This window comes from Eurypyga helias, unplaced genomic scaffold (assembly GCF_000690775.1).
Source record: "Eurypyga helias isolate BGI_N326 unplaced genomic scaffold, ASM69077v1 scaffold19364, whole genome shotgun sequence".
NCBI classification, from domain to species: domain Eukaryota; kingdom Metazoa; phylum Chordata; class Aves; order Eurypygiformes; family Eurypygidae; genus Eurypyga; species Eurypyga helias.
This window is the reverse complement of record NW_010248573.1, coordinates 3,723-27,816: the sequence shown is the minus strand read 5'-3', so window position 1 is coordinate 27,816 and position 24,094 is coordinate 3,723. Positions and strand designations below refer to the sequence as shown.

The 24,094-nt window shown below is 43.7% G+C and overlaps 1 protein-coding gene across 1 annotated transcript in view; it reads right to left on the bottom strand.

Moving 5' to 3' along the window:
• Nucleotides 1-1,411: 1,411 nt before the first annotated feature.
• The window catches only part of LOC104509234 (obscurin-like), a gene marked incomplete at its 3' end in the record, with an annotated part of 25,168 nt that continues 2,485 nt past the window's right edge, over nucleotides 1,412-24,094 (bottom strand). Inside the window, exons 3-24 of the mRNA XM_010151107.1 lie at nucleotides 22,988-23,275; nucleotides 21,301-21,573; nucleotides 18,988-20,325; nucleotides 18,076-18,354; nucleotides 17,656-17,734; nucleotides 17,186-17,304; nucleotides 16,201-16,398; nucleotides 15,761-15,793; nucleotides 15,555-15,653; nucleotides 14,738-14,956; nucleotides 14,007-14,073; nucleotides 11,801-11,829; nucleotides 11,368-11,496; nucleotides 10,416-10,555; nucleotides 9,522-9,722; nucleotides 9,165-9,247; nucleotides 8,251-8,424; nucleotides 6,491-6,650; nucleotides 5,450-5,566; nucleotides 3,799-3,963; nucleotides 2,891-3,049; nucleotides 1,412-1,589 (exon numbers count right to left, since the gene is read on the bottom strand). Of these exons, the coding sequence (XP_010149409.1) occupies nucleotides 1,412-1,589; nucleotides 2,891-3,049; nucleotides 3,799-3,963; nucleotides 5,450-5,566; nucleotides 6,491-6,650; nucleotides 8,251-8,424; nucleotides 9,165-9,247; nucleotides 9,522-9,722; nucleotides 10,416-10,555; nucleotides 11,368-11,496; nucleotides 11,801-11,829; nucleotides 14,007-14,073; nucleotides 14,738-14,956; nucleotides 15,555-15,653; nucleotides 15,761-15,793; nucleotides 16,201-16,398; nucleotides 17,186-17,304; nucleotides 17,656-17,734; nucleotides 18,076-18,354; nucleotides 18,988-20,325; nucleotides 21,301-21,573; nucleotides 22,988-23,275 (4,527 nt within the window). The remainder of the gene's footprint in view (nucleotides 1,590-2,890; nucleotides 3,050-3,798; nucleotides 3,964-5,449; nucleotides 5,567-6,490; nucleotides 6,651-8,250; nucleotides 8,425-9,164; nucleotides 9,248-9,521; nucleotides 9,723-10,415; nucleotides 10,556-11,367; nucleotides 11,497-11,800; nucleotides 11,830-14,006; nucleotides 14,074-14,737; nucleotides 14,957-15,554; nucleotides 15,654-15,760; nucleotides 15,794-16,200; nucleotides 16,399-17,185; nucleotides 17,305-17,655; nucleotides 17,735-18,075; nucleotides 18,355-18,987; nucleotides 20,326-21,300; nucleotides 21,574-22,987; nucleotides 23,276-24,094) is intronic.

The window sequence follows — 24,094 nt, the reverse complement described above, 5'->3', positions numbered from 1 at the left end:
AAAAAAATGGGACGTGTGGAAGCATTTTAGGTCATAATTTTAATAAGCACATCCATTATTCCAACAGCACAGGTGTATCATTTAAGATAACTCCCCAATTAGAATGCACCCCTAATACCCAAACTGGCAATCTGCTGCTCTCTATACAATAAAATCTATGCTTTGTTAAGGGACTTTTGTTTTAACTTATTACTACCATATGAAACTATGCAAAATTATTCTGATAGTCTTCCTCACTAGAACACCTCACTAAAAACACAAAAATAAAATGGCCAGACTTCTTTTCAGCATATATACACTAAATCTAGTTCTGTTCTGGCATTTTAAGATGTCAAATTTCCTTATGCTGCAAAGGACACCATTTGTAGCTTATACCTGGTCAGTAAAGATCTAACATCCCTGCTGATAAACTTTGTGCATAGAAAATGACCCTAAGGATGGAGCAGCCTGACTGACAAGATGAAAATCCAAAGCAAACCTGTGTGGCCCAGATGCACTAATAAAATATAAGCCCTAAGTCTGGAGTGGAGGATCTGGTACCCAACAAAGTCACAGAAGGGCTTCATACTGGCAGCAGTAGGACTCTGTGTCAGGTTCTGAAACTGCTTTTCTCATTGCCTAATGCTCTTCATGCAGTGGGCCAGGGCCTTTGCCACCAAATTCTGTGGTTATCTGCCCTTCTGCCATCCCTGCCAGATCAAACACATCTCTAGCGTTAACACTGCAATTTGCATTTTAGGATTTTCAACGACGTGTTTCTCTTCTTGAGTGACACACATTTTCTTGGCTATTTTACTGGAAAACAACATCCTCTGCTTATTGACAAAAACATGAATATGAAGACAGGGAGATGAGCCACCACTTCAGCTTCTGACTCTGATCCTCCAAAGGCAATCCACACCATGGAAACAGCCAGGGATAGCCAGATATTCTCAGCTCATCAGCCTGTGTTTCCATACTTGGGTTATGGACACTGAAGAGTAGTAAGAAAGTTACTCATCTGCTCTGGTATTCCCTCAAAATCTATACAGGTCCCATGAGACCTCTGTTGTGTAGATTTAATCACTTGAGCGATATACAGTCTCGGCTCTCTTGATGGTAAATAGGAATCTCTCAATGGTAAAAATCAAGAGATGGGTTCTCTTGACGGGAAGTGGGGTAAATGGTAAGGGGTTCTCTTGGTAAGTGGGGTAAACACCGCTGTCCCATCCTGAGCGCTGTCAAGTCGAGCGAGTTGTTATTTACAGCAGTCTGTGATGTGATTAAAGGAAAACCTCCAACCTTAGTTCAATTTAAGAGGTGGCAGATAACCTAAATGGTTTCTCTCACTCTTTTGCTAATCTCCTTCTTGAATCAGGAAGACCATCCAAGAAAAAACCGTGAGGGTTGGGCTCACTCGGGCCATACTCACTCCAGATGGGCTCACTGATCCGCTGCTGTATGCCACAGATCTCCTTCACCCAGGAGTTCTTGATGTTCACTGTGCGTGCCTGAAGGAGGTACTTGCGCACCAAGTCTTCCCGTTCGTGCCAGATCTCGAACGCCCGGTCATCTCCTTCCACAAGGTCGTTCACATCGATGTTGTTCAGCTGCGTGGCAGAAGGACAAGGAAGTCAACACACATCCTGTGTCCTTAGGGATGAGTTTCAGGCAGAAACTTTCCCACAACTGAAATCCTGGAGTTTAGGACAGTTCTGATCTGGACCTAGCTTCTGTGGACCAGAACCATCTTCAATCAAGGTTTGAAAAGGAAACAACTATTAAACACCAGCAGGACCCCTGCTGCCGGAGTGTGCCCTCTTCCGTGGACACGAGGGATGCCACTCCCAATAAAGCCATATGAGATGCTCCAACAGCAGAAGGGATAACTTAAGCTGCTTTTAAGGATTTTTCAGATTGCATAAGCAATGCAACATGGCTTTGGCTGAACAGCAGTAAGGGTCCCTTTGCAATCCTTTCCCAATATACCTGTCTTTCTGGATAACAAACAGACGTAATTCCTGGGGCTAATTATCACATTTCAGGAAAACAACATCCAGCATTAAAGGGTATCCCAAGGGCGGGGTACTCCGCCCCTACAGTGCAGAGCTGTTGGACCCAGGAACAGCACAATTAGGGACTACAGGCACTCTGGACAAAGCATCCTTTTTTTTTTTTTCCCTTGGAAAATAAATTCTGCCTATGAATATCAATGAGGTCAGAGATAAAGACTAACAGATGGCCCTGACTGGGCTTGTCAAGAACACCATGGGTTTTATCCTAAATAACTTTTTTAACTAACCATGGTTGGTTAGTCTTTAGTGGAGTTGAGCATCTACTGCCTTGAGAAAACTTTTCCTGCAGTTTCTTTTAGTTTTAACCCGAGCCCTGAATGTCTGAATACTAACTAGTAAAATCTTTTGAATTTTTCATTTCTAAACCAGGAATTAGTGTCCAAAAAGGGCATAACCAGCAGAGAGAACCACTGGGAATGTAGTCTACGACTAAACAGCCTTTCCTCCAATTTACTGCCAACATCACAGACTGCCAATAACAAAGGTCTACAAATGCTAGCAATTTTTTCAGACAGCAAAATTCACATCAGTATCATGCACTTACGCAGTTATCTCAACAAGGTAAGAGAGATGAATAAATATTTGTACATGTGATCTCATTGCTGCACGGTAAAACCCAGCCTTGAGTCTGATGGGTTCTGGCATGTTTCTGACAGGTTTAACAGAAAGATTTTGGGATAGACATAGATTCTACTTGTGCTTCAAAGACTTTCAGAAACAAAGGAACAGCCCAAAAGGATGAGTGAAATGGTCCATGTAGATAACCAGAAGCTGGATGTAAACATGAAGTCCTCAGCAACAGAGGAATGCTCTAGGTGAGGGTATAATAATCAGACCTTCATGATGTTCCTGAAGATGTAACTGTAGGTGTCTGTCTTTGTGTCTCGCTTCGGTTTGCAGATCACAATATAATTTTTGAAGAGGAAGACATGTCTTTTGTGTCCTTTCCATGCCATTCGAGCTCCTGGAGCTCCTTCCCATACAATGAAGTGGCCCTGATAGAAAAAAGAAGGAAGAGCACAAGGTGAAAACTGGAATAATTACCACAGTGATGCCTCACTACCATGTTACAGTGAACAGTTAACGAATGTTTACTGCTACATCATCACTTTATGCATCTCTGCATAAAACTGCAGAGATTTTCCTTTCCTTTGTGCTCCCCTGTTTCATGAAAGAGACCTGGAGAAGCACACAGTTCTTTTGAAGATATATGAACAGCTGTGGGACAACATCCATAAATTGATTTAAAGTTCTCACATGGAGCATATGGAACGTGTACAATGCCACCTTGTACCGACACCCCAGCAAACCAGGTTTTTCTTATGAATGGTGTCAATTGGAAAGGCCCAGTGAACTTCTAACACTTGAGGAATAATCAGGAAAGCTCACTGATGCCAGTAATTTCAAGAGTTGGCCCGTGTAGCTTGCCGATAACAAGAGAGAGAGAAAAAAATAACGTGTTTTGAAATCATCTGGGGACCCAGAACAAATGTCTCCCTATTTGATGAGCGGGTTGGAAAGGCAAATAACTGCACTGTGTGGGAGTTGCTCCATAAGCACCAACGCTCTGGTGCTGCAAACCTTAATCAAGCCAGGAGACCCATCTCTCTGAGCATTAAGAAAGGGAGTAAGCAGATACTCTCTTTCAGGTATCACTTCTAAAGGAGCTTCTTGTAGGGCCTAAGGCTACTTAGAAACTAGTGAAGGTGTGCATAGCACTGACTGACTGGGAAATTCCAGTTACCTGTCGGATGGGTTCACCCAGGCTTTCCAGGGTCCCTGGATAATTCTCTATGAGTGAGACATGGAGGTTGTTTTCTGCCCTTCGGGTGAGCGCAGACACGATGGCATAAGCCTGCTCCAGCAAAGTGCAGTTTTGACTATTTCTTGCTTTGTTTCGGATTAATTCCTGTAGATGAATGAAGAAAATGTTACTGGGCAGTCAGGGGAAAAAAAAAAAAATCATTTCCTTGGTAGCCAAAGAGTTTCTCAATATCTGTTCCAGCTCTTTCATCTGAGCAACTTTTATCCCATTCTTTCACCACGTGCTGCTTAACTAACAAAGTCTCCTCTTTCCCACCCATTCTGCACAACCTCACTGACTAGCCGGTCGGGATTTTCCTTACATCACCAGATATTAAACAAAGTTGAAGTAAACACCAGATATGCTTCAGTGACTGAAAGCCAAAGAAACCCCAAACCAATCCTAAACGTACCCATGGCATTTCTCTTGTGCTTACCTGACGACACCATCAGGCAAGCAATTCACGTGACAGTGCTAAACTAAGAGTCGCTATTAGATTAAAAACAGAAGATGGAAAAAATATGAAATGGCAGTTTTCCTTTCCTTCCATATTTGCTCCTGTTCCTCTCTTTTAGCAATGAAGGCATGATCACTCTCTCTCCCAAGAGACCCTTTAAAATGTTGGTGTTTGTGTGGAGGCAGGCGTTCAAAATCAGAAAGTTAATTTGAACCTTCCAAAACTATTCAAACTGCTCACTTCAGTAACACTACAATACAGAAAGATTTTGGCAGTCGTCTTCCTGACTAGCCTACTGCTACTTCCCATGAAAAATACCATTGTAAAATGCTACTTTAAAACTTTCATCTGTGGTCTGGGCTAGAACCTGAGATAGTAGGACAGAGGAAAACTTCAAAAATGAAACATTTCAGGATAGTAGAACGAAGCAAAGCTTTTCAGAAAACAAAAAATTCATCTTACTATAGTGTCAGTATAAAACACAAGGAGAGAAACTGGTAATTTCATTTTTTACGCATTGGAAATTGCCTATTTTTATAACATAACTTTTGCTTAGTGTGAAATAAATTCATACATGTCAATACATAGAATCACAGAATGGTTTGGGTTGGAAGGGACCTTAAAGATCGTCCAGTTCCAACCCCCCTGCCATGGGCAGGGACACCTTCCACTAGACCAGGTTGCTCAAAGCCTCATCCAGCCTGGCCTTGAACACTTCCAGGGATGGGGCATCCACAGCTTCTCTGGGCAACCTGTCCCAGTGCCTCACCACCCTCTCCATGAAGAATTTCTTCCTGATATCTAATATGAAGGTACATACACACATTCATTTCTATGCATAAAAGCATATCTTTTTAATATATTTAATAGGCATATATTTAAAGACCATTGAGATAAAGCTTGCTGTAATTTATGGGGTTGGAGACTCTGAACCTCTACCTGGATTTACATCTAAAAATCTATTTGAAGAGCACCATCACTGGTGATAGTTACGGTCTTTATTGCTTACACAGCTTTGCACTGTAGTTGCAGCAGAAGAAAGCCAAGACATATGAAATAAAAATTTTGCTGCACAAGCTGCACAAAGCTGAGCATAAACCTATCAGACATAAGGATTTAACAAAAGCTTTTCACCTTGATTATAGTCTGGTACTGCTGGATCCTGTTTATGGGTTTTTCCAGGTAGTGCTGCAGTGGTGGGATAAGTGGCTGTGAAGGATCTTCATTAGTTAAAATTTCATCTGTGTATCTCTGAAAAAATATATATAAGAATGAGGAAAGGTTGTTATAAAGAGCATTTTAAAAGATTACTCCCTGTAAAATGCTCATATGATCATGATGTAAAATGTTCATAGATCTAACGCAGCCAAACAGGATAGTTCTAACAGGCCTTACTACCCCAGATTTTGGACATCTGTAACCCTCCCCCATCCCTTTAGCCATGGAGCTGGATGTTTATCTTTCCAACCGACCTGGTGCATGTGGGTGCAAACATGTGCAATTCACCAGCAAACTTCAAGCTGGACTAGATGCAAGGAGGGGATCCAGGATCCAGGCATGGATATTAGGGAGACTGAGAGCTTGTGCTGATAATTTGAAGGATCTGTGAACGTGGGGTGAGTGTGAACATGTGCATTGGTTTTCTAGCGAGCATCAAGCTGGACTAGATGGCGAGTAGGAGGCTCGTGGAAAGGGTAACAAGCGCTCAGGCTCTGGGTAGGGGTATTGGATGGACAGAGGAGCCGTGCAGATACTCAAAGGATCCGTGAACATGAATGTTCTCATGGATCTGGAGTGTTGTGTGTGTGTTTTCACTAGTGAAATTCAGTCTTGAGCAGCTGGAGAGGAGAAATAGTATTTCCCTATCTATATTAATCTTTTATGTGACTTCACTTGGTCTTATAACGTGGTGACCCTTAAAACATCCCTTAATCAGTTACGTAATCACAACTACATTCATATCTTTATAATATCCACAAATGCATAAGATATGGAAATATGCTCCCATATTGATTGACCAGGAAGAGCTAGGCAGAGAATACAAAAATATTATATTTACAATGATTTCCCACAACAATATTTAATAATCCTTTTCAGGATCACATTTGTGAATAAGTAGTTGACACAGTGGGTTACAGGATGCATGCTCAGCAGGTACTTTGGCTACTGTTTTACCTTGTAGAAATCCTGGATAGCTTTGCTGACAACAACTGACTCAGCCTGTACCCTCCCCACCAGGTACTGGATGTACTTATTAAACTCTGCTTCGTGCTTGATAAAGCACATGGCCACGTCATCATCTGTGTCACACTGCTGCAAGCTTCCGAGGAAGACACTGCGGAGGCAAAGGGAAAAGGACATCTGAGGAGAAGGTGATGGAATGAGGCTGGAACACAACCCCAGCAGACAGACTTTTAAATCAGGCAATTTCAGGATAACACAGATTGAAGGAAATGCCTGGGGAAAAGAAGGGATGCTGCCATGTGAGCACTCAACTTCTCAGTGCTCTCAATTCTTCATCCAGCATGACACTGTCCCTCTTAGCTGGAATGTATGAAATGCCCTGCAAGGAAGGTAGGGATAACTTCCAAGGGTTTAGCTCAAGTTGGGAGCTGAACCCCTCCCCAGATCCTTATGCGTCGGTTTAAGGATCAATGAGCCACACGTGTAAGTGAAGGCAGAGATCCTCTCTCTGCTTCACAAAGGATGTCGAGGTGGTTTCACAGGCACAAAGATTTCTAACAGTGTCAAGAGCCGATGACAAGCATCACCTCTCGCGGCTGAAGTTACTTTTGGGGAAGAACGAAAGGAGAGGGAGGGAGAAGAGAGAGAGGAAGGAAAGAGAAGGGAAATCTAGTCTCATCGTGTAGCCAGGAAAAATGCTGGTTTTCCCACATAAGCACGCTCCCCGTTGCAGAAGGGGTGCCCTCCAAACCCTTTTCCCAGAGTAACTATACTTTTCATCGCAACCTGCTCAAACTCCGTGCTGGTTGCTCCTGCTTAGGATGCTGCGAGCACTGACGGAAGCACACGTACATCGGAGATGCCGCCGTAAGCATGCTCCCCGTTGCAGAAGGGGTGCCCCCCAAACCCTTTTCCCAGAGTAACTATACTTTTCATCGCAACCTGCTCAAACTCCGTGCTGGTTGCTCCTGCTTAGGATGCTGCGAGCACTGACGGAAGCACACGTACATCGGAGAAGATGCCACACACCGGCTGTTTGTTGAGCTGTGTGCATGCATATTATCCACACACTCCCCAAAGTAAAACAGAAGTTAGGATCACAGGGTAGGAAAACTAGGAAGAGAGGGTGATTCTCACTGTGCTGGCAGGGACTTGCCACGAGAACAATCATTTCCCATGAGGATATCAAGGTTCAAAGGAAGCCCCTTAGCAATGGAAAACCTAAGGCACGCGGGACATTGTACAACACCTCCCCTCCCAGGCAAGTAAAGTATTTCAGCCTGGACCTTGGGAAGTCACTTTGGGAACAGCAGATCGGCAGTAAATCCTTTCTTGGAGTGGGCAGAGGCATTGTGCCACAGCAGCTGCTACAGCTGGATGTGTTCTGAGTGCATAGACGCTGGCATCGGTTTTAGATGAATGTGTGTGTCTGTGAAGACACCACTGAAGTGCCTGCAAGGTCATGCTGCCTTTTTATAATAATTCTGTTTCTCAAATAAATTTGCTTAAAAGGGAAAGCAGTAAGCTGGACATGTGAAGCCTTGAAGCACTGAAGGGTATTGTGGGAGTCCCAACCCTGTGCTTTGACTTAAGCTATGCCATCATCTATCATCCCAAAAGGACCATCAATTCCCTTGCACCTCAGCACTGCCAGTGCTCCCCATCCTGCACAGTAACAACAGTTACCGTGGCTCTGACACCAGGTACGTGAGCCACTCCGGTCTCCGTTGAAGGCACGTGGGAATGCCCACCTGGAGTGGAAGCGAGCAATGTCATCAATATTTCGGAAGAGGGTGGATTTCTGACTGACGACAGCTCCTGGGACATTGGAACAGGTCTCAGTGTACTTAAGGTGATGAGTCTGGAGGAACTGTAGATCTTGAATGTAATCCTCTTCTGAGATCAACAGCTCTTGAATAAGAACACTGAAGGGAAGACAAATAGGCAAAAAGAAATCACAGAAAAGTCATCACAATTATCCTTGACATGCTGAGAGACTTTTGGGCTCTAAAGTAGAGAGATATGGTCAGAGGAACAAATTCCCTGGAGCGTGTTGACTAGATGCCCTCTGACCATAAGAGGAACTTAGACACCCTGCTCATGGAGTGACACTTCCCTCTACCTTACAGACATCTACTGTTAGGGCAGATAAAACAGAGCAGGAGCACAAGAGGACCTGTGTAAAGTGGACAATAGCAACTTCAGTGCCACTTTATGCAATCCAGAAAGCAAGTTTCTCCATGAGAGCACACTCAGTAGTGTGCCGCACTGCAAGGGAGTAACACAAGGCTGAGTGCATTCACCCCCTCTTTAGACATCATCCTCAGATATCGGGTACCCCAACGTACAGAGGTACTGCAGCTTAGGATTTTCTGAAACCAGAGAGCTTCCAGAATTACAGCATGTAAAATCTTCCTTTCAAGTCATCCAATACAATCTAGATTGCCTGGAATTTTCCTAGGCTGAAACCAACTGGCAAAACCCAGTCAAAGATCACAAAGTCTGAGAGAATCAAAGGTTTGCTTGATTCCGGGAAAGGGGAGGTGGCAGGACTCAGCAGAACAAAACCAGTGACTCTGACAGGAGGGACCTAGGTGCCAACATTCATGTTCGTTCAAAAGGCAGGGAAGCTCAAAGGTGGAAATACCAAATGACAGGAGCTCACCTTAACTTCCTTTTATATTCGTCTTCAGAAACAAACTCTCCAGGGAACTCAGGAGCTTCTGCTGTTCCCCATTCTGGTGACAACTGAAATACAAGAAAAAAGAAACATGGTTCTTGTAAGTTAAGAGTACTTTTATCAATGCATACTGAGGAATATCCCTCATTAGTTCTCAGTCTCTTTCAACCACTCCTAAACCAGTGTGAAATCTCTTTTTTGCTGGTGGATGAAAAAGTCCAGTCATGTTACAGACCCCTTCAACACCACCCTCATCCATCGCTCCCGCCAAAGGGACGGCTCTTAAACCGCAACAGGAGCGAGTAATTTTACAGGAAAAATAACCACAGCTTCATCAGTCACCTTTAATTTCTTGTCCAGATAAGCTGGAGAGACCCAGCCCTGTCGAGAGGGGCTAGATTTTGTGGGTTTCGTCCTGACCAGCCATTTCAGAGGATGAGCTGAATCAAGGACTTCCACGTATTGGCCTTCCTTCAAAGTGATGGTCTCTCGGTCGGGCGCAGCGGGCACGTAGTCAGCTGTGACCATGTAGACGTCAAAGATCTGCAGGTACGAAACGACAGTTAATCTGTGCTCTGGAAACAGAATATGGTAACAGCAGCAGAACATAAGTGCTTAATGTTTTATTCTCCAGCCTTGTCCAGCGAAGAGAATCACCGCTTGCTTTTGGCAAGTGGAAGACTAAGTCTCTAGGAGGCTCAAGCCTTTTTTTCAAAACTATCATCTCAGGTGTTTTGGATATACACCGTGAAACAGTGGAATTTTCTCACCAAGCAAAACAAAGATGGGCCTGAAATTGTCAAAATAGGTTAACATTTCCAAAGATTTGATTTTTTTTGGAAGTGTTTGAAACGTACACCCAAAACATTTCTAATTTTCACAAAATTCTCATTTTTCTAATTAAGAACTTTTCAACAACGTTCTTCTGATCCACTCTATCCAAGGCCACAGAAAATAAAACTCTGACTTCCGGAAACTCAGCCACGAAAGCAAAAGATGCCAAATAATGGGTAAGTTTTGACCATGTTGACTTGAACTACTTGTTCAAGATCCCACAGTGAGGATCAGAATTTCATTCTCTGTGCTCTGTATCACAGGCCAATCTTTACCTACTAAATATACCTACTAAAGGGAAGTACATCTCTAAAGGGAATGGAGATCCTTAAACCATAGGAGTTTGGTTATTCTGAGTAAAGTTTTCTCTTTGTGCCAAACTTGTCCATAAAGATTTCATACCTCTCCTCTGGAATCCCCATCTTCAGATTCAGAGGAGGACTCCTGAGCAATGGATGAAGGTCTGGATCGTCCATGGCGAGGAGATGCAGAGGGAGTTTTGGATTCATCATCGCTTTCTGCACCTGGCACTCGAAGTGTAGCTAAAAAGCAGAGCAACAGCAAAATGTGAAATAAAGATAGCCAATGTGAACATGAACAAAATCCATAATAACTGTCCATTTCATAAAAACAAATATTCCCTAGGAAGATAATCTGTAGTATTTAGTGTGATCTCCTATTGATATTTAGGACTAAATAAATAATTGGGATGTTTCAATACGTGAAGTTGCATGCCTACTGCATGTATTGCCACTGCAAGAGTATCTGTAGGAGAAGTAATGCCTTGGTTTACACTTCAAAATAAGATTTTACACAAACCCGGATTTTTAATTTAATTCACCAAATCACTGGATTACTTCACAGCTGTACACACGGCTTTCAGCCACAACCTGATTTTAAATCCCATTGTGGGCAAAAAACTTGAAGATGTGGGAAGTCTTCAAAACAGGACTGCTTCGGAGTGATGAATATCTGAGGAACTTGAAACACCTAAGATGTTCAAAATACACTTCCATTTTTACAAGTGGCCCTATACCGTAAAGCTTACAGTTGCTCCTATTGATTTAAATAAACACTGTATGCATAAAATGGACATTAGCCATCTTAATTTACTGTAATAGCTTTTTTCCTAGGTTGAAACTGTAGACATGCAGTTTGGATGGACTCTTACTACAAATTCTTAGTCCTAAACATTTACAGATGTTGATATGCTTATGTAGGATGACTGACTCAAAACCCACCTCATAAATCTCACTGATATTTAAAGTCCAAATGATACCTAAAATAAAAAAAAAACAAACCCCGATTGCTTATTTTTCTACACTAATCAAGTTGTGTTTACCAGGCTACTTACCCTGACTTATTTTTGCAGATACCATTTCTGAGATACGTGAGGTGAGTTTCTGGAAGAACTCTTCTGAGCCAACATCAGCTAATGAAATAGGGCTTTTGGGTACACCTTCTCTACCAACTTCGAGGTCTCCTGCAAAAGAGAGAATTTGCTATTAAGCAGGCAATGTCATTTGAAAGTCATATTTTTTGAGTAACAAAAGCTTCTGTGGAAGGAAGGTCTAATTTTTTTCACTTCCCCCATTTTTAAAACTCTATTTGCTCACATTTCACTCAAATAATTCACCCTTGAACACAGACTAGTCCTGAAAAGTTCCAACATTTCAGGCAGTTTCAGTAAAACAAGACAAAAGTAGGTGGTAATCATGAATTACATAGACAACCTCAGCTGTAGATGTGAAGGGCAGGAGTAGGAGAGAAAAAATAGCTTCTCTTACCTTCCCTTGTTTCAGAAGGATGAAAGGTTCTGAAAAAGAAAGAGTAGAGCAGTTTTAAGATATGTAGTAAAGAGTGCTAAATGAGAAACACCCCCTACTCCTCACACCTTGCTCATGAAGCCTGGGAATATTTAAATTAGGACTCCAGTTTGGACTGCAGGCATTGGTGGCTGATACTCACCAGGGCCACTCTAAGAAATGAGAATCAGGGCACCTGGCTCATGTGGGCACAGAAACATTTGGGTGTCTTAGCCTTTGAGACAAATACCATCTGAGAATTGTCCTTATTCCTGACCTTTATGTCAGGAATGTTGTTTCTTGTGGAGAGTTGGCTGCTCAGGTAGTGGGTTGCAGAACAGCGCAGCCTCCATCTCCCTGGTACTACTCGGACTTTACTCCAGCTGACACTGAAATAAAACTATTACAGTTGGAGGCATTATGTCAAGTGGGAGCTGTGGTCTCAATCTGTTTTCAGTGAATAAATGCTCAACAATTTCCCATGGTTTCATCAGGAAACCAAGGACTGGAGAATATGCAGAAGCTGTGGTCCTGCCAAAGGATCTGCTCTCATCACATCAGGATGCCCATGTGTTGGGGAAGCAAGCTGACTTGGTACTACAGTGGCTCTGAGGTCCAAAGACCTGCTACACTGACAGCTTTTACCAGCACCAAATGCATTCGTGGCAGCAAAAAAAGTTATTGTTAACCTTTATATTGTTAACCCTGAGGGAAAATGGCTTCACAGACGTGAACAACTACCATCATTTGCCTCCTTCTGATGAAGAGTGTTTGTGGTGTTTCCCAAGAATACAGGTCTGTCAAAAAACTAATATCCTGCAGTCAACATCTCTGCTATTCCTGTGCTTTATGGAGGCAGGATATAAATCATAGAATCATAGAATGGTTTGGGTTGGAAGGGCCCTTAAAGATCATCTAGTTCCACCCCCCCTGCCATGGGCAGGGACACCTTCCACTAGACCAGGTTGCTCAAAGCCACATCCAGCCTGGCCTTGAACACTTCCAGGGATGGGGCATCTACAGCTTCTCTGGGCAACCTGTCCCAGTGCCTCACCACCCTCTCCATGAAGAACTTCTTCCTGATATCTAATCTAAACCTCCTCGCTTTCAATTTATACCCATTATCCCTTGTCCTGTCACTACAGGCCCTTGTAAAAAGTCCCCCCCAGCTTCCTTGTAGGTCCCCTTCAGATACTGGAAAGCTGCAATGAGGTCTCCTCGGAGCCTCCTCTTCTCCAGGCTGACCAAGCCCAATTCTTGCAGCCTTTTATCATAGCAGAGGTGCTCCAGCCCTCTGATCATCTTCGTGGCCTCCTCTGGACTCGCTCCAACTGGTCAATATCCTTCTGATATTGAGGGCGCCACAGCTGGTCAAGCTGATCTGCCCTAATTCTCTGTTAGTACACAGGAAGCTGGAGGAAGCTCATTCCACTTGATGTATGACAAACTGTATATCCCTAAGTATGCCTAAGAGAGCCTCGGTACAACCCTGGGATAGGTTGTGACGGCATATCTGAATTCACACTGCTGATCTCTTCACTTTCTTACAAAACTGTATATCCCTAAGTATGCCTAGGAGAGCCTCGGTACAACCCTGGGAGAGGTTGTGGTGGCACATCTCAATTCACACTGCAGATCTCTTCATTTTCTTACTCTTCAGAGGGAGACTGGCCAAGCCTTTTCGGCTAAATGTACTCTAGATGCTAATGTTTGTTCAGGTGGATGCCACTTTTCAGACTGTATCTGCCCAGTATCCAAGCCAAGAATGGTGAATTGAGGAGGTTATTCCTCAATGCATTTGTAAACCAGAGGTTTGTGAGCGGGACCTTTTCATCTACCCCTTTTCCTTAAAGCACCAGCGTAGTTCAGTGTTGGCAAGTAACCGTCAGACCTTGACCCTGTGATTATTTTCGGCATTCTGCTTAGGAGTTGGAAAAATGGTGAGAGTTTTATATGACCTACCCTCTTTTTTTTATGTCCTCGTTCCTATCCTCCCTGAGAAGCATAAATGGCTGAGATTGATACTACAGTATTTATAGCCCTTTACATCCTCAAGCTATTTTAACACTGGTGCTGAGAGATGAATATAAGATGTCCAAAGGGAATACAGCCTCAAAGTGTCTCCTGGGAACTTCTCCAGGGTGGTACCTGCAGTGCTCCCCTTCAGCATGGGTGGTCAACCACTTACCCCAGTGTGGTCATGATGGCTTCTGACACCATCACGCGCTCTTGGGTCAGAACTTCAGCCTCTTTCACTGCAAGATTAGGGTTTATCATTAGAGGATAGAAGGCAGAGAATGTTCTTTTTATGTAATGTGGCACATTTTCTAGACATGGATTACTGGGAACACTGGAATACTGAATCTGCCCCCTTAGCAGCTCCTGACGTGGGATACATACTCCCACTCATATGATGCAAATAGTTTCCTCCTCTCCCTGTTTACACTGATGTATGACTGCCCCATTTCTCTAGACTGCTCAAGCTATGCTCCTGTAGCTCTTGCTACAGTAAAAATGTGGGATGCAATGAAAGATAACCGAAAAATTGAGCCCTTCACAGTGCTGTCCCTACTCCCAGCCTGTATATGTTTGTCTCATGTCTTAGTGAAGGAATTTGGCCAGGACAGGCCCTGGAAAGCTCTGCAAAATGGGAATCAAGTAACTCTAGCTGCCTTAAGGCAATTATATAGGGCAAAATACCTTAGCAGAGTGAAACACTTCAAATTATTTAAAAGTGACTTTTTCCAGTTACTTTACATTGCCTTTCTTTTTCTTTTGTGCTTAATTTGGTTGTTTCTGAGACTTGTCCTCTGTACAGACAAGATGCTGCTGTTAAAACTTTATAGAAGTAAAGAGTGTCATCATGTGCAAGGCAAGAAAATTCCCAGAGAATGCGTTGGTGTTGGAAGGAAGATTTACCATCAGCAACTTCCAGGGTGGCGGTGCAGATGGACTGGCCAGCCTTGTTGGTAGCAATGCACGTGTAAGCTCCACTGTACTTCTTTTTCACATCCAAGAGAATTAGACTGTGGTGCATATTTGAACTGGCAAGTTTATACCCAGGAGTGTCTGGTTTGATCCAAAGGATATCTTCCTGAGACTCTTCTTTCAGCCAAGTGATGGTTGGTGGTGGGTGTCCTAAAGGAAAACCAATGCAGTGAGTTTTCACTTTCTTAATGGTGTTCCTGACTTGCAATTATGAGCCATGCTTTGAATAAACGCTATTTTGGTTTGTTTCACGACACTTTTCCAACAATAACAGGCAATATATATAACATAAACCTTTCTACAGCGCACACGTAAGGATATTAAATAATTTTGTAAAACCAAAACTGTTAATCAACACATCTTCATAAGACTAATAAGTGTTATTATCCCTGATTTTACATACAGGAAAATGGAGTGGAAGATGAGTAAGATGCTTTTTTGTAAAGAAAGCTGTGGATGCCCCATCCCTGGAAGTGTTCAAGGCCAGGCTGGATGAAGCTTGGAGCAACCTGGGCTAGTGGAAGGTGTCCCTGCCCATGGCAGGGGTGTTGGAACTGGATGATCTTTAAGGTCCCTTCCAACCCAAACCATTCTGTAATTCTATGATTCTCTTACAACGTTGGGAGTAGAGTCCCAGACTTCAGAGACAGAAGATGAGGTTACAATGACTTGGGAGAGAGTCTAGAATGCATCATGAAGTTATGCAATGTAAGTGTTGTGCAGAGAGGCAAGGTATTTATCCACTTACCTTCAACTTTCACAGATAATGTGATGCTTGCACCTTTTTTCACCTTTTTGTTAGTAAATCTTTCCAGGAACTTTGGTGGTATCAGCTGCTCATGGGAATCTGAAAATGACATTATTGATGAAACACAGTGACAAGTTCTGTGTGAATTTAAACTACTGAAAAAAATCCTGGGGGGTTCTGTTATCACCTGCTATGGCTTCTCTCACCTGTTTCTGATGGCTCTTCTTTCTCATCAGGATCTGTAACAGAAGGAGAAAATCCAAAATTACAAATACTTTTCCTTTCATGAGTTGAAGAAAGGAAAAAGAAGTGACTCCATGGGATTACTCCTTGCAGGAGATAGTATGCTGAAATGTTAGCATGGTTTATCAGAATGCCACAGTTTTAATAAAATGAACCATTAAGGTTAAAGAGGTTGGGCAGGAACGTATGGTTATCCAGACCCTAGAGAAGTGACGTGTCTCATCTTTGGGACACACTGTAAATTTAGGTAAACCAAGATTATAGCATGTCACCTTTTGCCTACAGGCTTCCCCCCACTTCACTCCACTAATCTTGGTAGGCTTTCTTAAGAAAAACAACTATATAAAGTGGAAAAGGCCACTGTAATAAAGAAAATCAGGTGCCAAAGTAGCCCAGTACCAACCTCTGACTACCAGCCTGGCTGATGAATATGCAGAACCCGCAGAGTTGATGACAAATGTTGAGTACTGGCCAGCATCTGCCTTAGTGACATCACGAATTTCCAGCGAGTGGAATTCCTGTTTATCAGTCTTCAGGATGCGATCCGAGGCCTTTAATGGCTGTCCGTTTTTGAACCAATAGAGACGAGGCTGCGGGTACCCTGCGAGGAACAGTTACAGACATGGAGAACAGAATGCATTGGCGACACGGATTGGGGAACATCTCCGAGCAGATCCTTCTGAGCAGGAGCCAAGGAATCCTCAGCCTAGCCCAGGGCTGCTGTTTCAAGGTTTTACCCAATTAGGAATGGTTGCAAATTCATGAAATTGTATTTATCTGTTAAAGTTCTTTCCTTTCTCTTCAGTTTCTGGCCCTTCCCTTATTGGCTGCCTGTTCAAATGCCTTCCAGGTTGGATAGGTAACACTTAGGTCTGACTTGCAGCGTACACAAAGAGAAAAGTTGAAGACAAAACAGTTTTCATTTTTATAGGCAGAGGAAACAAGAGAATCCCCACCTCTCCCTACCACAGACAGGATGTTTTAGCAGTTCTTAGGTTGTAGCAGCAACCCCCCTCATCCAGTGAGGCAAGTCCAGGACTGGTTCATTAATTAAAGAGAGTAAGGACACCCTCACTATCTTTTTATTCCTTGTTGCTCATCCATAACTAATGTGCTCAGAGTATTGCAGGACTCAGTTTTGAGGAGTGTATGTCTGTAATTATGCCTGGAGACAAGGACACAGAATGAGACACTTAAGCTGCCCCAGTCTGCTGCAAAAGTCAGTGTTCATCACCACAAACACATCCTTCTGGCTGGTCTGTGCCAACGTGGTGCAAGATGCACGGACGGGGGTCAGAGCTGCAGAGCAGGACATGGAAAAACCTTGTCCAGCACTTCCACCTGTTAGCAAACCCGGAACAACTGACAGCGCTGTGGGGTCTCCTCACCTTTCACCTTCAGGTGAAATTTAGCCAGTGATGCTCCAGATGCCACATGAATATCATGAAGCTCATCGAAGATCTGGGGCAACTGCTCCTCCTCAGTGGTAGATTCCTCCTGTTCTCGGCTAAGAAGCAATTAGAATTAGAAAGAAGAAAGTGAGCAAGCTAAAAAAGAGGTAAGAATCAAAATCACCTCTTTTAGGTTAATTTGGTGTGTGGGTTTTGTCATCATGCCAACAGATTCAGCACCATATGACATTAAAATAATGGAGTGATGCTGGGAAGAAATAGCCAGGGTAGCCTGAAGGCAGCCAGAGCAAGTCTGCGCAGCCGTTGCAGTTATTGCATCTCGGCTGGTCTGGCTCTTCCTTTACGGAACTGGCCCTGCTAGATACAGCCAAAACAGGCTTGACATAAGTAATCATACTGATCTTATCAAGTCAGAAGTTAGAAAGAGCTGGAGCTCCATATTTTACCTTGAAACATACTCTTTGGCACTGTAGTAAGAAGACGTCTCTGTTGCGTCTGCTGCTGTCTCATAGTCGGTGCTGGTCACTGTTAAATGGGAAAGGAAGTGTTTTCTATAATCTGAGCTTCGAAACTATATTTCTTACTATAATTATAGTTTCCCTATTAATCTGAGTCTCTGGCAGGTCGATTTCCTACTGCTGCTGCAGCAAGATCCCTCATGTCCCTGGATTATGGGAAACACCTCTGTTTATCTGAAAAGCCTGGAGTTGGCAAACCCCAACTGAATCCGAGGTTTGCAAGGGAAACATTTTGTGGGCAACACATACATTTTTTTAAAGTAAACGGCGTTTTTATTGAAAAATAAAATTATCCACCTCTCAGCAGGACCCTTCCCTTGGTTTTTCTACAGTGATTTTGAGACTTACAGTCTACTCGAAGCTCGGCCTTGGTTGAAGCAACTCCCATGTTGTTTTCAGCGAGGCAGCGGTAAACACCCATGTCAGTGGGGACCACAGCTGTGATGATCAGCTGGTGGCACCCTTCCTGGTCCTCGTTGATCATATAATGATCATTTTCTTCAATAGCTTTCCCATCCTTGAACCAGCGAACCGTGGGCAGCGGTTTGCCAACGACAATGCAGTCAAAGCTGACTGGGTATCCGTCCTGCACCTCTTGGTTTTGGAGCTCAGTCATGAACATGGGAGCTAAAGTCAGGGTAGTTAGGAGAGAAGAAAGGAAAAACTTGGTTGTGTTAAAAGATGTATTTTAAGAGCGCTGCTACCCAGTGCCTGAACACTTCTGGTTTCTAGGTTTTTTAATTGTAGACTGTTATTTTTTCTCTATGAAAACAGTCAGGAAGAAATTCCCTGACAAGCCCTAGGAAGTTATTCCATAACACCATAAGCATAGCGGTACCACAGCTGCAAACTACATATTGCCTCTGTTCCCCTCCTTGCCAAAATGTCTTGTGTCCCTCAGGGCTGTTCTGAAAATGGTTTCATTTATTTAAGTATAGTAACTACAGCATTTATGGCCATATTATTGTAGTAGGAGACATTTATACTGTGAAAAGCAGTTTTGTAGATAAGTCAGTGCTTTGAAGCCCCTTCCTTCATCTCTAACCTCCTTTGTCTCCCTCAAAATGAAAAACAATACAAAATTCATAATTTTTTCCAGAAGTGCAAAGTTTCCAGAACAATATCTGTAACAAACAAACAAAAACAAAACCAAAAACAAAGAAAAAAAAGGCTTTTTGGAAGTTACTGTGAGTGAAGAGGTAATATTCTGACCTTTTCCAGCTGTCTTTTCCAAAGAATAATCAGGTTTTCTTCACCTACCTGTATCAGAAGTCAGCAAAGGCGGTGGAGGTCTCACTACTGGCGGTGCAAACTTCCCAAGGGTGGGTGGTGTTGCTTTCCCAATACGCAATTCGATTTTTCTAGGGCCTTGTTCCAAAATGTCAATCTCCACAGGAATTCCCAGAGCACCAAACATCTCCCTGAATCGAGTGGCGGCAGTTCTTGCCTCAGACAGGATTTCAAACTTGATGTAGATGTACTGGTCATCCTCACGATACGTCTGATGGTCGACCACCTCTACGTCCCCTTCATCTGCGCTGACAAAGAGCTCTTCCTCCACATCAGATATCTCTGTTGAGATCTTGGCCCTGAAGAGTCTATGGAGTCTCCTTCCTGCTTTACGGAAAGCATCATCCAGCTCACTGCCAGACGAGCTCTCTGTCTCACTGTCAGTGCTTTGTTTAACCTGCTTCTCCTTACGAGGAACTTGGGGTTCCTGAGTGCCGATAACCACCTTAGCACTGTGTGAAACCTTCCCAAATTTATTGGATGCCTCACAGGTGTATTTACCCGCATCCTTCCTGTCCAGGCCGGTGATAATCAAAGAGCAGGTCCCATCACTGTAAGTGTCTATGTGATAGTAGCGACCGTCTGAAAGCTCCTCCCCGTCTTTCAGCCAACGGACTTTCATGTCAGTTTTGCTGTGGGCCACACACTCGAGGTGGAGAGTGCTTCCAGGCTCGCCAGAGAAATCTTTGAAGGTCTCAGTAAACACAGGGCACTCTTGTTGCTTGATCTCTTTCCTGACTTTGTAACCTTTGAAAGCAGCCTGGATCTTCACAGCCGCCTTGTTCATGGAAGGATCATCTAAATCTGGTAATGCAGGGGGGCCAGCCACAACAGTCTCCACACTGGATTTCTCCCACTGTTTCCACAATTTGCCTCTGGAGACGGACTGAACTTTGCTAGTAACACTGACACTTGTTTTCCCAGCTTTCTTGAGGTAGTTCACCAGTGAAGGAGTCCCAGCTCTAGACTCATCATCTGAGCTTGTGAAAGAGAAATCTGCTTCTCCTGTCCTAGCCAGCTCATCACACGTGGAGTACTCCTCCGAGTAATAGTGAGACATCTCTGCCTCCTCCTTCCTCAACTTCTGAAGCTTCTCGTCCTCTTCCGGCACCTCGCTGATGGAATCCAAGGTGGGCTCCCGGCTCATCCGACGTTTCTTGGCCAGAGCTTCCCATAGAAGGTGAAGGTCGCCCTCCTGAGCAGCCTCAGGGGGCAAGCTGGGCTGGACATGGCCATCCACCAGCTCTTCTGGTTGGCTTGCAGGTGCTGCTCCCCGGGCGATCTCCTTTAGCATTGTCACAGTGGGAACTGAGGAGAATTGAATTGATAAGATAAAACAAAATAAGCTCTGAGAAAGCACAAGGAAACGTTATTCTAAAGCCTGGGCAGAAGGGTATCAGTGGCATTTAACTATCCATTCTGTTGAGAACAAAATGTGAAAATAATATAACTGGAGATGGTCCTGGGCAACCTACTCTACATGACCCTGCTTTGAGCAGGGAGTGGACTACACTATCTCCAGAAGTCATTCCCAACCTCCGCTATCCTGTAATTCTATGCATGTGCATAAAACATGGCCAAACAACTTTTTTTTCTTTCTTTTCCTCCTCTTTTACAGCTGGACAGGATTTCACTGACTAGCTTGAACAGATCTCCACTGATTGTAATAGGAGCTAAGACTCCCACCTCATTTGGAGGTATGTACCTGTAGATACTTCCGTCTAAGTTGTGACTTACCCTCTGGGACACACCGACATGCCCAGGGCCACTTGCGATGCTCCAGGCTTGCTGGGCATCCACACGTGGCTCTCAGATGAAACACAGGACCTAAGAGTGCCCTGGGAGAAGGAGATGGAGGCCGGGGGTGATATCCTGAAGGGCCTCATTGGCAGTAGTTGCCTGTCTGTGGGCCACTGAATCCCACCACAGGGGCACAAATTGGCTTCCTCAGCACTATGACCCAAAGCCGTTTGGGATGTCTAAGACTGGGGCTGGCAGGTACCATGTGGAACATATGAAAGAGCCCCCACTTTCTGAAGTGGCAGCTGAAGGCTGGGCAGAATACCCTATAGCATCTCAAAAGGTATCAGAAACCTACATAGACACAACTGTATCACACCTTAAATAGCTGACTCGGGAAATTCTTATCTAAGGAAGACAACAATTCTTTGTGGATCGTTAACACAGTTTGTAAAATAAAAAGCATTCCAGCCCAGGCTGTGAAGACACCCCTGGGTGTCCGTAAACAGAACTGAGAACATCACAGGAATGCACCCTCTGTACCTTCAAGACACAAACTGGCAACAGATTTGACTTCTGGAGAAACCATGCAGGTATATGTGTCCTGATCTTCGGGTTTAAATGCGTGAATGATGAGTATCTGCTTTTTCCCATCAGAGAGGATCTCGTATCTCCCTCCAGCTTGTATTTTTTCTTTTCCTTTGAACCATGTCACTGTCTCTTCCGTTTCACTTGACAGTTTGCACTCCAAGCGAGCCACTTCACCTTCTGAGACTGATCCTCCCACCAAAGGATGGGTGACTGTAACTGCAGGCTCTGTAATTACAAAAAAGGGAATTAACACAAAGAACATCATAATCTGGCTTTAAGGCACTCAAGATCACTCTGTAAAATATCCAACCATCTCATCCTTCATTTATAGATTCTTTAGCTGTTGTAGACAACTGAAGAAAAAAAAAATTATTGGCAGCACCCAAAGTTTACGCTTCCAAAGATAATATCAAAATAACTTTACAAGCTCTCCCAGCAGTTAAACCAGCTCAATTTATATATACACATGCAAAAGTGGTTGCGTTTTTCACACTCTTTGTTCATCTTCATTTACCCATCACCAGCGTTCAAACAGTCTTACAGAGTCTAGATCTTAATGCTTAGAAACGAACCACCTCTGAAATGAGACAAGAAACAGTAAAAAGGACAAAAAAAAGAAGATTAAAAGTGGCATTCATCCCAGACTTGAAAGTAAAAAAAAAAGAATATGTATTTATGCTAGTTTAGAAACAGTAAAAATTCTCAAACCCCAAACAATTTCAAAATTCTCTGTATCTTCTTTACTCGGGAAGGAGCCCTGCCAACAGCATGCTGTTTGCATGACAGTGATACTCCAAATCAAGACAAATGCATTAAACATGGAGATGCTGACTGGGATGTAAAGCACACCGCCGAGTTCCCAAAAGCAGCATGCTCCTGAGCATGAGGGGACTGTTGCCCAGAGTGCTTTGAGTTTGCTGTAGACAAAATCAGCATGTGCAGAGTTATCAGGGTCCGGCACTGGCAGTTATGTTGCCAAAACGTCATCACATGTCTGAGCCTTAAACAAAAGAGGATTTTTTTAATTATTATTCTCACTGCGAGGGATTTGTTGGGCACTGGCTATCACGGGAAGAGTTGCAAGAAAAGAAAGATTGAGGGAGTGGCTCTCCATCCCACTGTAGCTTCCAAAGTTTCGTCAACAGACAGTAAAGGAACCGTGTCCTCCAGCATTTCTTTTTTGGGTTGTTATTGAAAAAGATACATAAATAATATAAAGAAAGAGAAAGATGGGTGAAGAAGACAACACTGCCCACGCGCTGCATTGGTACCAGGGTCTTTGTTACCCTGAATGCATTCCAACATGCCCCTTTTGGCTCATTCCATCCTAACTCCACCAGAAAAGAAACTCAAGGTGACCGGACAACACATGGATGCAGTGCAGGCTGCAAGACAGCTTGATGCAGGCTGCAGGAAATAAGTGCTGAGTACTAACAACGCAGCAGGTTTTGTTCACGGCAGCCCAGAATAATTTTTCCAAGCTCTTTCTCCTCTATTGTGTTGGCAGCAAAGCACTGAAAGACGATGCAGAGTGAACTCTTCCAGGAGATGCCTGGAATGGGTGAAGCAGGCATGCCATGCGAAAACACAAGGTCTACAGCAGCTTGCAGTCCTCCACGGGGGCATCTCTCGTTCTCACCTAGCCGCACCGTCTGAGGGAAGTGCACCGGCTCACTGGCCCCTACTTTGTTTATAGCTGAGACGCGGAATCTGTAGGGTTCCCCTGGCATGAGATCATCCACCATAAACTCTGTGTGTTGAATAATGCTCTTGCTGCACGACTGCCAGCCAACACCTGGGATTTTCCTCTCCACGTTGTAGCCCAGGATGTCACAACCGCCATCGCTCAACGGCTTGTACCAAGACAGAGTTACAGAGTGACTGTTCTTACTTAAAACTTCTGGTTCTTCAGGCGGATCAGGGTGGGCTGAAGGCACAACAGAGGTCCCGTAATGTAGGCCATGAGCTACAATGCTTTATACTAAAACAACCAAGAGCCTTCTACAAGCGATGAGAAGGAAGAGCAACAGGTTCAGTATTTGTCTTACAGTAAAGTTGAGTGGGTACGTGCCCATGACCATGAGACACACCTGTGCACCACCGAGTTCTTCATCGGTCCTGGTCTACACTGCTAAAGGACAAACATTCATTCCCCAACTTCCCTTTTGGTTACTTAGTGTCACATATTATTGTGATTCTGTCTCACTAATTTGTCCTACCTTAACTCAAAACAACGATGTCCCTATATTCTCTGTGTTCCCAAGGAACTTAGCTGAAAATTTCAAGTACTTTTGGGCTTTGATCTTACATATTTTGGGTCTAACCTTAGTGGAAATCAAGTTATCACTGAACTAAGTAAATGACATGCCATGATGTACCAGTCCAACAAATTAAAGGCTAGTAAGTTCAACGACCAGTTTTTTAATTCTGGACACTACAAACATTCCTTTCCACTTAACAAATAAGCTTCTTTTCTCTATTTTCAGCAAAATTTCATACAGAAAACCTGTCAACAGGAGTTCATGAGGACAGTATTTTGCAGTTCCTAAAATGTAAGTGTCCGAAATAAGATAACTCTGTTTTAAATCCACCAACAACCAATTCTGCTGTGGAAATGAGTGTCAGTTTATTAAGTTTGCATGAGAAAGTTTTGGTAGCAGGGGGCTACAGGGCTGGCTTCCATGCGAAGCTGATGGAAGCCTCCTCTGTAGGGGAGGAGCCGAGAGAGTCCAACAGAGCCACGCGC